Genomic DNA, 15,769 nt, shown 5'->3' on the forward strand with positions numbered 1-15,769 from the left:
TAAAACTTGAAAAACCCAAAGCAATGGTGACAATGAAACTAGAAGGGGGGCTGTAACCAGGGTTGTTTTACCCTAATCTCATTTGCAAGAACCCGTTGCATTGTTACAATTCCATGTTCAGTCAGCGCCAAAAACAAAAATATATTGCAAAACATAATTCAACAAAATGTTTTTTTTCTTAACATAAATATATAGGGAATAATGTAAAAATCCAAATAAGCCAAATCCTTATTTATAGGGAGAATAACCATAGAGTGCAGCCAAATCCTTATTTATAGGGAGAGAATAACCATAGAGTTCAGCCAAATCCCATCCCCTCCAGTAGAAAGCCAGGAGCATGGATTTTGTTGCACTAAGACACATATGTGTATATTTCCCGTTACAAACACAAGATCATGTCGCAGTCGCACATATGAGAGAGTGAGAGAGTTGAGCCACGCCCCAGTGCAGCACAATACAATCCCCTTCTTTCTACAAGTACAGCTGTGAGTGACAGCCCGGACTCCCGCCCACATCTCTGACAGTCGCACGCCACGCCCCTCCCCTCCCATTGGCTGCCCCGCCTGGCAGTGTTATTTTTCGAATATAAGATCAGAGCGCTGGGAGTTCGGGCAGAAGCTGAAGGTGTCGGAGAAGTAATTGTCGGGCCCTTTGCGCCTCTGATTTGCTTTCCCTGCCCATGATCAGCCTGAGATAGCGACACTCATGTAGGGACTGGGCACAGGGGACCCCTGATCTCATCGCTATTTCTGCTTGTGTCCCCCCTGCCCTCTGCTGCACCCCTGGATCCATACACGATCTGCAACAAGCTCTGCTGCACTTCTCATTCTACATCAAGCACAGGACTCTGCACTCTCTGCTCTGCACCCAACATCTGACTCTGCTCTGCACCCAACATCTGACTCTGCTCTGCACCCAACATCTGCCTCTGCACCCAAGATCTGACTCTGCACCCAACATCTGACTCTCTGCTCTGCACCCAACATCTGGTTCTCTGCACCCAACATCTGCCTCTGCACCCAACATCTGACTCTCTGCTCTGCACCCAAGATCTGCTCTGCACCCAAGATCTGACTCTCTGCTCTGCACCCAAGATCTGCTCTGCACCCAAGATCTGACTCTGCTCTGCACCCAACATCTGCCTATCTGCTCTCCACCCGGGATATACAAAGGCCCCAAAGCTTTGCTCTGCACTTTTTGTCTCTGCCCCCCATTTGCACTGCTACTTCCTAGGCCAGACCCCAGCACCGACCCACCATGGAGTTGGAGAAGCTGCTGAATGATTTCAGTCCCAGCCGGAGTCAAGTCCCTGTGGCCAGACCCACCCTGTTGCCCTGTGGCATTGTGGGTACCCGGGGTCTGCTGTGCCAAGAATCTGGGGTCTTGTCCCCTGTCACCAGCCTGGCTTTCACCATGAACAAACTGGCCGGCCTGGGAAGGTGAGAATGTCTTTTATATAGTTAATTTCTTGTACAATACCTGTATACAATATGATGCCTGTAGCATGGCAAGCTCTTAGGAGCAATGACTTGTGGGTAAAACATGGCAGTTTCTATAAAATGTTTCTCCCAGGCTGTGGGTAGAATGGCTAAAGCCTTTCACTAATTGGCAGCTCCTATCATTGCTCATATTGCAGCAATTTCTGAATTAGATTGCAAGCTTATGGGTGCTGGCCATGCCTTGCTTCAGTATGCTAGGTAGCAGGGAGTTGCTGTTTATCAGCTGTCAGGCGGCACAATTGTTCAAACAAAGTGACAGTTTCACACCCTGCACCTCTTGGTTACAAAACTGTCCGGCTGAAATGAGTGCAAGAAACAGCTCTGCTTTCCCTACTGAAATGCAATACAGGCTGCAGCAGGATATAGGTTGGGGAGGGGTAGAGTGCGGCTTGTTTTCATGCAGTAAATAGATCTGTCCCTAAGGGGTTTCTCTGTCATTTCCTGCCTGTTCCGCTCCTGCACCCCCCATGCACTCAGAACCCCCCCCCCCCTAAGAAATGGTACAGACCAGTGGCCCTAATGTTAATACCTTACATCCCAGGAAAAAGGGTAAATTCACTTTATTTGTGCCATAGAAGCTTATTGGAGTGGGAACTGCCATAGATTGTTGGGCTAATTAAATCTTCACTGGTAAAAGGGCTGCTTCATGGCTTTTATGTGGTTGTTACCCTTTAAATTAACTCCAGTTTGCAATTTCAGCCATCTGGTTGCTATGGCCCAAATTCCCCTAGCAACCATGCACTGATTTGAATAAGAGACTGGAATATGAATAGGAGAGGGACTGAATAGAAAGATGAGGAATAAAAAGTAACAATAACAATACATTTGTAGCCTTACAGAGCATTTGTTTTTTAGATGGGGGGGTCACTGACCCCCATTTAAAAGCTGGAAAGAATCAGAAGAAAAAGGGAAATTAAAAAAAAACTGAAAAGAAAAATTTGCTTAGAATTGGCTATTGTATAACATAGTAGAAGTTAAAAGCAGCCCTATAAGAGGATCTCAGTTCTGTTGGAATTGCCTTGAGTATTTATACAGCAGTGTCGGACTGGCCCCCCGGGAGACCAGGAAAACTGCCGGTGGCCCAGGGGTCAGTGACCTCTTACTTCTCACTATTTAGCTGATTTCATGGCCTATTTCTTTATGGAAACAAAGAGGCTTAATAGAAGAACACAGTATAGTATGTGAAAAAAGACTAGAAGAATAAAGAGGTTGAGTGAGTAGAGGAGGAAAGTGGGCCCACAGTGTAAAGTTTTCTGGTGGCCCCTGGTGTCCCAGTCTGACACTGCAGCTGACAACTTCCCCTTTATATGAATGCGCTTCCTTCCTGAGCTCTCAGTTCCTAGAACACCCCAGGCTGCAGTGCAGTAATGTTACATGCGCAATACCTGCGGATATTATTATTATTTGAATCTGACTGTCACATCACCATCTAATTAGAGTGAAATGACATTTGGGAGATAACGAGGACCATGAAGCTCAGTTTCCTCAGCAAACGGCTTTGTCCCCTTTCCCTGGGGAGGTGCAAATGTGGGTAATTGGTGATTAAATGGAATATATTCTGTGGGGAGAGCCTCTCATTGTTGTGGCTGAGGAGCGGAGGGGGCACGTGAGTGGGTGGAAATGACAGTTGCCTGTATAGGACTGAGTAATTCTATCTCATCATTTATATCTATTTCTCTGTATTTCTCTGTAGCCAAAATGAGACGCCCAAAAGAAAACTTGGCATTTCCTTCCAGACTCAGGGCACCTCCCTGTTGCGCTCGTCATCCTCTGATTCATCTGATTCGGGTAACGATATATTCATAATGTTTTATCTGTCCTGCACTCACTGCATTTCACTTAGGGAAGGGAAAGTAGGGGGTTAGATGTGCAGGACAGGTACATGTACAGGGAAGTTACATGGGCAGGGAAAGTACATGTACAAGGAATTAGATGTTTAGGGAATTATATATGCACAGAAGGTACATGTAAATGGAAGTTAGATGTGCAGGGAAGGTAAATGTACAGGAACTTTAGATGTGCTGGGAAGGTAAATGTACAGGGAGTTAGATCTTTAGGGAATTAGATGTGCAGGGAAGGTAAATGTACAGGGAGTAAGATGTTTAGGAAAGTTACATGTTCAGTGAAGGTACATATACAGGGAAGTTACATGTGCAGGAAGGTAAATGTATAGGAAAGTTAGATGTGCAGGTAAGGTATGTGTACAGAGAAGGTAAATTTACAGGGAGTTAGCTGTGCAGGGAAGGCACGTGTAAAAGGATTTAGATGTTCAGTTAAGTTATATGTGCAGGTTATTAGATGAGCAGGGATATTATATGTGCAGGTAAGGTAAATGTACAGGGAGTTATATGTTTAGGGAATTAGATATGCAGGGAAGGTACATGTACAGGAAAGTTAGATGTGCAGGGAAGGTACATGTAGCAGTCATCTGTCATCTGTCATCTGTCATCTGTCAACTGTTACAAGGGAAGATGCCAGAGTTCTAGTTTGCAGGTAATTCAAGTCTCCCCCCACTTAAAAGTGAAGTGAGATTCCCTGTGTTCCCACGGCTTTGACATGTTCTGTCTGTAATGTTCCTGTACCCTGGACTGTACCACTGAGGTGTGAGGGGAATTTGTCACCCTCTCTTCCACATGTCAGTAAATATTTCCATCTTCTCTCTCCCCCCTCCACCATCAGGTCTCTGCTTGGATTCCCCCAGCCCCCAAGAACTGGAGCTCACCCACGAAACGTAAGTATTTACCCACCACCCAAATCTGCTCCTGCTGCTCCCCCCCGTTTATCAATTTGCTACTTGTTGGTTTTGGGGTGGGTGATTAAAGGGTTGTTGACTCTGCTGTGTTTGCCAAAAACCTAGTCGGTTCCTTCAATTAGTCTTTCTATAATTAGCCATTGGAATTGCAGCTTAAGGGCCCTTCCACACGTACGTTTGAAGCTGCGCTCCCCGGCGTTCTGGTTTAACGCATTCAGCCGCACGGGAGAACAGGAGTAAACGCACTCCATTACTGTCAATGGGGCTGTACTCACACAGACGAATGTAAGCGCCGAATGCAGGAAAAATGCAACATGCTGCGTCCCAACCTGCATTCGGTGCTTACATGCGTCTGTGTGAGTACAGCCCCATTGACAGTAATGGCGTGCGTTTACTCCTGTTCTCCCGTGCGGCTGAATGCATGAAACCAGAACGCAGGGGAGCGCAGCTTCAAACGTACGTGAGTAAGGGACCTTAGGGTGAGGTCACACCTGGAGATTCGGGGAGATTTAGTCGCCCGGGGACTAATCACCTCTTCGTTGGGGCGACTAATCTACCCGAACTGCTTCCCTGTGTCTTCCGCCTGCTTCAATGAAAGAACTCCTGCAGCATTGCACTCGCGGCAATTTGACTTCCAAAAGTTGCCCGAAGTTTCCTCGTGAGAAAAAACAGTTTCTTCTAGCAAATACCCCCTTGTGTTCTCTCCATCACCCCCTGCTCATAAAACCCAACATGTTTCATTACCTGCCCCACTAGTCCAACCCTTGGGCAAAAGTCTGCGCTGGAGGCAAATTTGTCCCGTGTTTTTTACCCTTAATCCTTATGAGTTGTGACAGGGGGTTGGGGGCATCGGCACAGACTGGAGACACAGACAGTTGTTAAGTGCAGGCGTCTGTGTCAGTATTTGCAACAGCAGCTGCTTCTAAACCAACAGCTGCCGGCCCTTTAAACTGAACAACTGCAGGGAGTATAGAGGGTTGATTAGTAATTAATACAGATAATTACTACATGGCAGCACAGAAACCAGTGCAATTAGCATCAGAATTGAATAATCAGCAAACCTGTAGCATCAGCTTATATTACAGCCAGGGAAGCTCATTTTCTGCTGGATAATTAGTGACGAGCCCTAAGCTTAGCTTCTCAACAGCCAATCAGAGCCCACTGAGCATGTGAGTGTCACAGACACTTTCCAAGATGGTGACCCCCTGTGACAAGTTTGAAGTCCTGGATCATTGCTGCTATTGACAAGCTCAAACTTTAGCCTCGTGCAATAAGTTCACTATAGAAAATAGGACATTTTTAGCCACATTCATTTTTAGGTTTTAGTTCTCCTTTAAATGCAATGGCAGAGATTTTTTTAAAGGGGAAGTTCAGCTAATAATGACACAACTGCACAGATCTGTCTATAAAGCTGCTAAATGGATTTAGGTTACTTAGATTGGTGGGGGGGTCATTGTAGCAGGAATAAGGATTTCTCTTTCCCCTATGTAACTTAGGGGGGGGTAAAGGACTGAATTTTAGGGGGTTATTTATGTCCCTACAGACGTTATTGTCCTTAGATAAAAGCCCCCCACCCCAGGAGGACAGGGCTAGGAATGGGTTGGAGGGGGGCGTCTGAAGAATAATCTCCCCTTTTTGCTCAATCCTCCAGTTAATTGGGGGCTGCACATCAGTGTGGGGGGGGGGCAGCACGTGCTTAGTGGGGTCGTCTGATGTCTCCTGAATGAATAGACTCAATGGAGACTTTTATAGGCCACACCCCCAGCCTGATGCCTTCCTTGGGTGCGGGGGGGGAACAAAGCCACAGATTTACATACAGGTGGGGAGCAGTGACCCTTAAACCCCCCCCCCGCGCTATAGAAAAGACCCAGCCGCATTCACTGCACACACAGCTCTTTATCAGGGACAAGCGAGGGGGGGGCTTTTGTTGTAGGATTTCTCCTGCTTTGTCTCATCACAGACACAACATGTTCCTATAAATGTAAACGAGGAAATTCTCAGCGACGCACGACCCCACATTAATAACGGGTCGGACTCATTCATTTATACTTTGTTTTTTTTTCTTCTCCTTTTTTCAGCTTTGAAAAGGTTCTTTTTGAATCAAGACTCCTGCCGGACAAGTAAGTGCAGCAAATAGATAAGAGTAAGTAGGGATGGGAGAATTTTTTCACCTTGTTTCACTGAAAAATGACGCCCATAGAATTGTATGGCGCTGTGCGGCAAAATAAATAGACACGCGTCAAACAAATTTCGCCGCGCAACAAATTTTTTTTGACACCCATAGACTTTAATGTCACATTAGACAGTAATGTGACAGTGAGGCCGGTGCAGCGGCGCATGTTTCCTGGTTTGTGACAACTGTGCATGCGCCGAAATGGATGGAAATTGCCGAAATGCCGGAAGTAGACACAAAGACCAGGAAGATGGATGCCATGAACTGTGATCCCTGAATCTGCACCGAGGTTTAAGTAAAAAGTTAGGGGCATTTGCCCCGGGGGGCAGTTAGGCTGAAGGGCAAAAGGAAGGCAGGTTTACATGGAGTGGGGGGAAGGGTTTTTTTTTTGCTAAAGGGTTAAATTCTCATTTAAAGGCACAATACCATCAGATTCAACCCAACTTTTATTGATGAGTCAAGTGGAAATTGAGCAGCCGCTCCCCTCTAAGGCCTCCCCAGGCAGCAGTGCTGTAAATGTCCAAAGTCGCTTCATTTAGGGCAGAGACACACGCAGCGATTTAGTGAGATTAGTCGCCCTGAGGCTGGATTTGCGTCCCCAGCGCCCCGAGGCCTCGCAGTCCTAGCGCCACAGTCCGCACACACCTCTCTCGCGCGAGCACACATACGTACATTCGCTATTGTGTTGGGGAGCGATAGGGAACGCTATGTTCCCAATGCGGCTGGGAAGCATGCCGCCCCTAAACTTTCGCCACCCAAAGCCCGGGCATATGAGGCTTCACCACAAATCCAGGCCTGGTCGCCCAGCGACAAATCTCCTCTTCTTTGGGGCAACTAATCTCCCCAAACTGCCTCCCCTGCCTTCCCGCCGGCAGATGGCGTTTGGAGCGCTTCGTTTTCGGAAGTCGCCCAAAGTTTTCTCGTGAACTTCAGACAAATTTAAGTACTTTTGCCCCTGAAATGACCCTGTGTCCGCCCTGTTGCACATAAAGGACAAGTAAACACTGACGGGCGTGTGCCATTAAGGCAGTTTCCCAAAGCAGAGAGAACACACAGCTGTCTCTATACCGGTGTTTATTTAAAGGCCTATTTGGGTGTTTCTATTTCATGCAACACAATACAGGGCACGGCCGTTCTTACAGCTGCTGGGAATACAATATCCAAGCGCATTTATTAAAGCATTAATAGTATTTTTTCTTTAGCGAGTAAGGCCCACGCTCTGCAGTGTTCTTTATACAGGGATGGGATCAGTTATCCAGAAACCCGTTATCCAGAAAGCTCCAAATTACAGAAAGGCTCTCATAGGCTCCATTTTATCCAAATAATCCAAATTTTTAAAACTGATTTCCTTTTCTGTGTAATAATCAAACAGTCGCTTGTACTTGATCCCAACTAAGATATAATTAATCCTTATTGGAAGCAAAACCAGCCTATTGGGTTTATTTAATGTTTATATGATTTTCTAGTAGATTTAAGGTATGAAGATCCAAATTACAGAAAGATCCATTATCCGAAAACCCCCAGGTCCCGTGCATTCTGGATAACAGGTCCCATACCTGTACCATAGAAATCTCACCCGTCTTCTCTTTCTCACTTTCCAGTGCTAAACTGCCAATCAAAAGAGTCCACTCCTTGCCGGTAAGTTAATCCCCCCCCCCTTTTTTTTTTAAATATATAAATATAAATACAAATCTATATAGAAAGAATGTTCTGGGCACACAATAAGCAATACACTTGTATTAAGGGAATCGCCATGGCAGCTCCTACATACGTATGAATGTAATTATATAGAGTCTATATGAGACATACAGTTATTGGGGGAGGATTACATAAAGGCTGGTCACAGTATATGAAATAATCAGTTATTATACACACAGGAGACTCTCCAGGGGGGCAGCCCCGCTCTACGAAATCTCCCCCATCTTCTGGACCTGGATCTGCCCAAACCCCTTCAGAAGATCCCAGCGGAGAAAGACAATAAGGAGAATGTAAGTCTCACCTGTTGCTCAGACCGGAAGTGCATATTGTGCCTCTTAAATGATAGAGAAGGAATGCCTTGCCCTTTAACCCACACCTGACCTTTATAACCCTGGGGGAGGGTATTTAAGGAAATATAGAATTTTGTTTTGTGTGTTCACTTAAAGGGATTCTGTCATTTTGCCTGGTCATGTGATTTCAGAAAGAGCCAGCACTTTAGGATGGAACTGCTTTCTGGCAGGCTGTTGTTTCTCCTACTCAATGTAACTGAATGTGTTGCAGTGGGACCTGGATTTTTACTATTTAGTGCTGTTCTTAGATCTACCAGGCAGCTGTTATCTTGTGTTAGGGAGCTGCTATCTGGTTACCTTCACATTGTTCTGTTGTTTGGCTGCTGGGGGGGGAAGGGAGGGGGTGATATCACTCTAACTTGCAGTACAGCAGTAAAGAGTGATTGAAGTTTATCGGAGCACAAGTCACATGACTTGGGGCAGCTGGGAAATTGACAAAATGTCTAGCCCCATGTCAGATTTCAAAATTGAATATTAAAAAATCTGTTTGCTCTTTTGAGAAATGGATTTCAGTGCAGAATTCTGCTGGAGCAGCACTATTAACTGATGTGTTTTGAAAAAAAAGTTCTTTTTCCCATGACGGTATCCCTTTAATGAGGCTACGGCATCCATGCGGTCCCTGATCCACACCATTAAGGGCAGAGACACATGTGGAGATTCAGTTGTCCGGCAACAAATCGCCTCTTCTTCGGACGACTAATCTCCCCGCAATGCCTTCCCGCCGGCTAGAATCTAAATCGCCGACGGGATGGCACTCAAATCACTTCGTTTTCCGAAGTCGCCAGAAGTTTTGGAAAACGAAACGCTCCGAGTGCCATCCTGTCTGCGATTTAGATTCTAGCTGGCGGGAAGGCATTGTGGAGAGATTAGTCGCCCGAAGAAGAGGCGATTTGTTGCCGGACAACTGAATCTCCACATGTGTCTCTGCCCTAAAAGGAGCCCTAGACTGGGAAATAAATATTCCACGGTTGGAGATATTCTAGTCTTTTTATCCCAACTGGATTGTTGCTAAGCATCTCATCATTAACCCTTTATATTCCCATCTATAGGAATTGTTCCTGTTTAAGAAGCCACGCCCCAGGCTCCGCACCTTCGATGGCGCTGATAGGGAGGCTTTTTCTGAAAGGTCTAACTCCGCCCCAGCTCTCATGGTAGGTCATTTGCCTTTTCCCATGACCAACAGGCGCCTCCGTTGTTAGACTCGGCGCATCTGATAGATAACGGGGTCCCTTCTCTTCCGTTAGCTCTTCAGCCCTGATAAGATCGACTCTGAGTTGGAGAAGGAGAGCCCCATCCGCTTACGCAAATCCTCCCTGACCTTTTCTGTGTGTAATGACGACAATGATGATGATGATGATGGATTCATGGAAATTATGGACGATGAAGATCTAAAGGTACAACATAACTTTATTTTATTACAATCAGGGTTGTACTTAAAGGGGACATATACCCACCTATAGCCAGATGCTCTTCTGAGCACTTTTGCACTTTACTATATAGTTTTTTTTGTAGATGTCATGATGTCAGCAATTTTTCCTTGTAGACTGATATTCCCTCTGGAATGCGGAATCTGCTGACTGCGCCATTTGTGAACAAAGAAGACAAGAATGAGGCCGTAAGTACTGCAGTTTATTCTTCAGTTCTATGGCTGCCGTTGACCTTTGCTCCTGGGGTATAAAGGAAGTAGTTCCCTCGCTCCGATTTAGGAACGCTATTTGTTCTTTCCCTTGCAAAGGATATGATTATTAGAAGCAAATGCCGCCGGCTTTTCCGTTCGCCCTCCATGCCATGTAACATCATCCGGCCGATCCTTAAACGGTTGGACAGACCAGAGGATGGTGACACTCCGGTGAAGTCAAAGAGGCTGAAGAACTTGCCGCAGTCGCTCTCAGAAGAATGGCCAGACCACCAGGAGCCGGTATGTGAAGCCATTGTTTTTGGCTGATACAATATTAAACACATCTTTGACCATCTTGGCTTTAACCTTTAAGATGTCCTCAATTGTCCTACTTGTTGGGTGACTCCCATGGAGATTGATCTTCATCCAGTACTTACTGTAGGTCCGGGGCAGAGGCATATTAAATCCCAGACTGCTTTTTTTCCTCTTTCCTGAGCAATTATGATTCTTCCTTACAGAAAATGAAGTTGGGAAGGTCCAAGTCTGTGTGTCTTGCTACAATGGAGAAGATACTGGGCAATGATGAGCGAGAGCTCATTGGTGACTCCACAAAGGTGAGAAGCAGCAAGTTGCCCTTTTATCTCTTGTTTTTATGGAATGTTATCGTAAGATGCGACCGTTCCCAAGAGATTTTTCTTTGAATGACACGATTGGTTTAATATATACCTGTCCGTGTGGAATAATGGATAACTGTCAGCACTGTTCTGTCCAAGGGACAATATGGACGTACTGTATATGATAGGCCTTCAGGTCTGAACCAAGCGTATTTGTAATGATACAGGATTTATTTGCTGAATTTCCATCATTTTTCTTTTCTTCTAGGCCTTTTTATTGAAAACAGTGGAAGGGAAACATCAGGATCTGAAATACATCACTCCGGAAATGGTGAGTGGTCGGCAAGAGCCAATCGTGGTGCTAATACGGTAGTCAGGGTGATATAGCTTAAAGGGACACTGTCATGGTTTTTTTTTCAAAACACATCAGTTCATAGAGCTGTTCCAGCAGAATTCTGCACTGAAATCTCTTTTTCAAAAGAGCAAATATATTTCTTTATATTCAATTTTGAAATCATACATGGGGCTAGACATATTGTCATATTGGCAGTCCCAGCTGCCCCAGTCATGTGATTTGCGCTCTGATAAACTTCAGTCTCTCTTTACTGCTGTACTTCAAGTTGGAGTGATATCCCTTCTCCCCCCCCCCCCAGCAGCCAAACAACAGAACAATGGGAAGGTAACCAGATAGCAGCTCCCTAACACAAGATAACAGCTGCCTGGTAGATCTAAGAACAACACTCAATAGTAAAATCCAGGTCCCACTGAGACACATTCAGTTACATTGAGTAGGAGAAACAACAGCCTGCCAGAAAGCAGTTCCATCCTAAAGTGCTGGCTCTTTCTGAAATCACATGACCAGGCAAAATGAGCTGAGATGCACCTACACACCAATATTACAACTAAATACACTTGCTGGTTCAGGAATGACATTTTATAGTGTACAGTGAATTATTTGCAGTGTAAAAAAAATGAAACCATAAAAATCATGACCTTTAAGTTGCAAACTTTGTACGAGCTCTAGTAACGCAGAGCAACCAATCAGCAGGCAACGTTTGCTTTATATAACATCAGACTGGTCACATGACTTTTTATTCTGATTTCTCAGATGGACAATGTGCTGAGCGGGAATTACGACGACGTGATCGACCGCTGCGTCATTATCGATTGCCGATACCCTTACGAATACGAGGGGGGACACATCAAGGTGAGCTCTCTCTGATCTTTTTTTCCTTTATAAACAGAAGTGGGTGCTGCCATAAAGCAGTTTGGACATTTGTAGCAGTGACTCGAACTTTGTTTCTTGCTTTATTATGTCAGGGAGCCCTAAACCTCCCCCTGGAGCAGGACGTGGAAGACTTTCTGCTGAAGGAGCCCATAGTACCGGAGACCCCCGACAAGCGAGTGATCATAATCTTCCACTGCGAGTTCTCCTCAGAGAGGGGCCCCAGGATGTAAGTTACTGTTACCTGTTTCTGCCATAAAGCAAGCCAGTACTGCAGTTTTTATGCCTGGAAGGAAGTAGGTGATGCCAGACTTTAAACAACTTCTCTTTCTTCCTCAGGTGCCGATTCATTAGAAAGCAAGACCGCGATAGTAACGAGTATCCCAAACTACACTACCCTGAACTTTATGTCCTTAAAGGAGGCTACAAGGATTTCTTTCCCAGCTTTCAGGTCAGTTTATGATCTTTTCATTGGGTGTAGCCAGAGGGTGGGATAAAACAGTGGCAGGCCAAGTCAGTTGCAGTTGGTCTTCATACTTGTTAAAGGGATATTGTCATGATCTTTATGATGTCGTTTTTATCTCTAAATGACACTGTTTACACTGCAAATAATTCACTGTACAATATAAAATGTCATTCCTGAACCAGCAAGTGTATTTAGTTGTAATATTGGTGTGTAGGTGCATCTCAGCTCATTTTGCCTGGTCATGTGATTTCAGAAAGAGCCAGCACTTTAGGAGGGAACTGCTTTCTGGCAGGCTGTTGTTTCTCCTACTCAATGTAACTGAATGTGTCTCAGTGGGACCTGGATTTTACTATTGAGTGCTGTTCTTAGATCTACCAGGCAGCTGTTATCTTGTGTTAGGGAGCTGCTATCTGGTTACCTTCCCATTGTTCTTTTGTTTGGCTGATGGGGGGAAAGGAATATCACTCCAACTTGCAGTACAGCATTAAAGAGTGACTGAAGTTTATCAGAGCTAGGGATGCACCGAATCCATGATTCAGTTCGGGATTTGGCCAGGATTCTGTCTTTTTCAGCAGAATTCGGATTCAGCCGAATCCTTCTGCCTGGTAGAACCAAATTTGAATCCTAATTTGCAAATGCACATTAAGGGCGGTGAAGGAAATCTTGTGACTTTTTGTCAGAAAACAAGGAAGTAAAAAATGTTTTCCCCTTCCCACCCCTAATTTGCATATGCAAATTAGAATTTGGATTGGTATTCAGCGAAGGATTCGGTGGTTCAGCTGAATCCAAAATAGTGGATTCAGTGCATCCCTAATCAGAGCACAAGTCATATGACTGGAGGCACCTGGGAAGTTACAATATGTCTAGCCCCATGTCAAATTTCAAAATTAAATATAAAAAAAAATCTGATCTTTTGAGGAATGGATTTCAGTGCAGAATACTGCTGGAGCAGCACTATTAACTGATGTGTTTTGGAAAAAAAAAAAAAACACTTTTTCCCATGACAATATCCCTTTAAAGCACCTTATCAGACTGAAATTTGAACGTGGGTTTTGTCTGATTTTGCAGTCCCATTGTGAGCCGCAGTCGTACAGGCCGATGCACCACGAGGACTTCAAAGAGAACCTGAAACTGTTCCGCTCCAAGAGCCGGACCTGGGCCGGAGACAAGAGCAAGCGAGACATGTACAACCGTCTGAAGAACCAGTAGAGAGCGAAGATGGCAGGAGAGAGCGCTGAGTGTCTTATACTGGGGCCAGGGCTTGTTCCTATTTGCTGCACAGTTGGATCCACGTGGCCACTGAATGGAAGTGATTCCCGCATGGAATTTCCAATTCGGCGCCACCGAGCTGCACCGTGCGGGAAAGACGGGCTTGGGAGGACGGTGGCTTTGTCCTTTATTCTGGGAGACTCGCTGCACAAGAGAAGCTGCTTCTCATCGGAAGGGGGAATCGCTTGTAAATGTAAAAGTTGCCATTGGTCTTTTCTTTGACATCACTGGACATTAACACTTGATAATCAGGTCGGCCGCAGCGCCTGTGAATCTCCAACAATAATCACTGTGACTCTGTTCCGTCCTCCCTCGGGCTGATCTCTGAGGGATTGAACATTTGTTCCTCATACTCCGTCTCTTAAAGCCATTTGCATTTGTTGTTTTGGATTTTCCTCAGCACATTGTTTTGTCTGTAGTTCTGAGTGTGTTGCACTTGCACTTTTATCAGCCTCTCAAGAGGCGTATCCCTCATAGCCCCGCCCTCTGCCTCTGCCAATCAGGGAGGCGTTTCAGCAACTGTCGGCTCCTTAGTGTGTGTGTCCGTTGTCTGAATTGTCTGAATTCATGTGTTTAAAGGTTGCTTTGTGTATTTGTGTAAATGCTTGTTTCCCCCGCTGCCACAATATTTTATATTATTTCCCCCCCCATCCCATTAAATTAATATTTTTGTGATCTCCCTAAAGAAAAGCAGCAAAATCCAGGAACCCATAAAGAACAATGTTTATCTGGGCCAACCAATTGCCCCTGACCTCTCACTTCACTGTCCCGGCCTCACTAGTTTGAGTGACAGTTACTTTTATACTCGTCCTTGCCGTCTTTGATGATGTCAGAGATGGGCCGCAATTTAGGTTCAGCGGGTTTCAGGCCGATTTGCACATTGAAACTGCCAGGCCACCAAGTGTCAGACCGATTCGCACATTGAAACTACCAGGCCAACAAGCGTCAGCCCGATTCACACATTGAAACTGCCAGGCCACCAAGTGTCAGGACGATTCGCATATTGAAACAGCCAGGCCTTCAAGTGTCAGGCCGATTTGCACATTGAAACTCCCAGGCCACAAAGTGTCAGGCCGATTTGCATACTGAAACAGCCAGGCCACCAAGTGTCAGGCTGATTCGCACATTGAAACTGCCAGGCCAACAAGTATCAGGCTGATTTGCTATCAGGGACTGAATCACAAACAGCCAATCCTGTATTTCTATATATTTAACTTAACCAAAATCACATTATCTGAATTATATATTTTTTTTTAAAAAAAGCACTTCATCTGTTTTTGCTGATTTCTAAATAAATAGAAACCTTAACACCCCCCCCCCCAGTTGTTTAATATATATCCCCTCCCCCCGGCCCATGTTTATTCTATAACCAGACCTGCACTGGATGATATAAAGGTTCAGTTATTCTATAATGTGAGTACGAGTGTTACTTACTAATGATTTGATCTGAGTGTGGGGTATAATATATACATAATTCATCCCTTTCCCATGTGTATTAGTAGGATGGGAAATTGTTATATAAATATATTGAGTTAATGTTTCCAGATTATCATTGGCCTATAAGTGGCCGCTGTCCTTGAGTTCTTCTTTTTCTAGATTCTTATATATCTCCAGGTGATCTGATCATTGGAACAAGTTTGTACTGAAAAAATAAATGATATATTTATCTTGGGTTTGCACAGATTCAAAATGAGAAGCCAAGTTATTCATGACAGAGGTATTTCCATTGGGAGAGTCTCCAGTTATTATTTGCCTTATCCCATTATATTGTATGTGTGATTGTAATGCTTATTGTACACCCGCCCCCTGTCTGCACATTGTTCTGTGAATTCATTCAGGGGAAAATTAAATTCTTGTTCTTACATACATTTGAGGTGTGGATGTTTTTTCAACCTTCATTTTAAGATGGTGTAAGCAGCAGTCCTGTTCCTGCTTTATGGCAGCTGAGATTCTAGCTATCTGTATAACAGAACATTCTGTCCCAGTGGCTGCACAGATCCTATCTGATCCCCATTGTAAGCAGCAGTCCTGTCCTGCTTTATGGCAGCTGAGATTCTAGCTATCTGTATAACAGAACATTCTGTCCCAGTGGCTGCACAGATCCT

General features: G+C 44.9%; 1 protein-coding gene across 2 annotated transcripts; it reads left to right on the top strand.

Moving 5' to 3' along the window:
- Window positions 1-599: 599 nt before the first annotated feature.
- On the top strand, window positions 600-15,530 carry cdc25b.S (cell division cycle 25B S homeolog). 2 transcript variants are annotated; one of them, NM_001127885.1, is given in 16 exon segments: window positions 1,183-1,439; window positions 3,193-3,287; window positions 4,179-4,230; window positions 6,330-6,371; window positions 8,026-8,062; window positions 8,302-8,412; window positions 9,522-9,623; window positions 9,717-9,866; window positions 10,016-10,087; window positions 10,208-10,390; window positions 10,609-10,704; window positions 10,973-11,035; window positions 11,813-11,911; window positions 12,025-12,158; window positions 12,269-12,380; window positions 13,464-13,730. In NM_001127885.1, coding segments are annotated over 16 exon segments (1,671 nt in total). In that variant the 5' UTR covers window positions 1,183-1,257; the 3' UTR covers window positions 13,605-13,730.
- Window positions 15,531-15,769: the final 239 nt, after the last annotated feature.

The sequence above is a fragment of the Xenopus laevis genome, chromosome 1S (genome assembly GCF_017654675.1).
Source record: "Xenopus laevis strain J_2021 chromosome 1S, Xenopus_laevis_v10.1, whole genome shotgun sequence".
Classification (NCBI taxonomy): Eukaryota; Metazoa; Chordata; class Amphibia; order Anura; family Pipidae; genus Xenopus; species Xenopus laevis.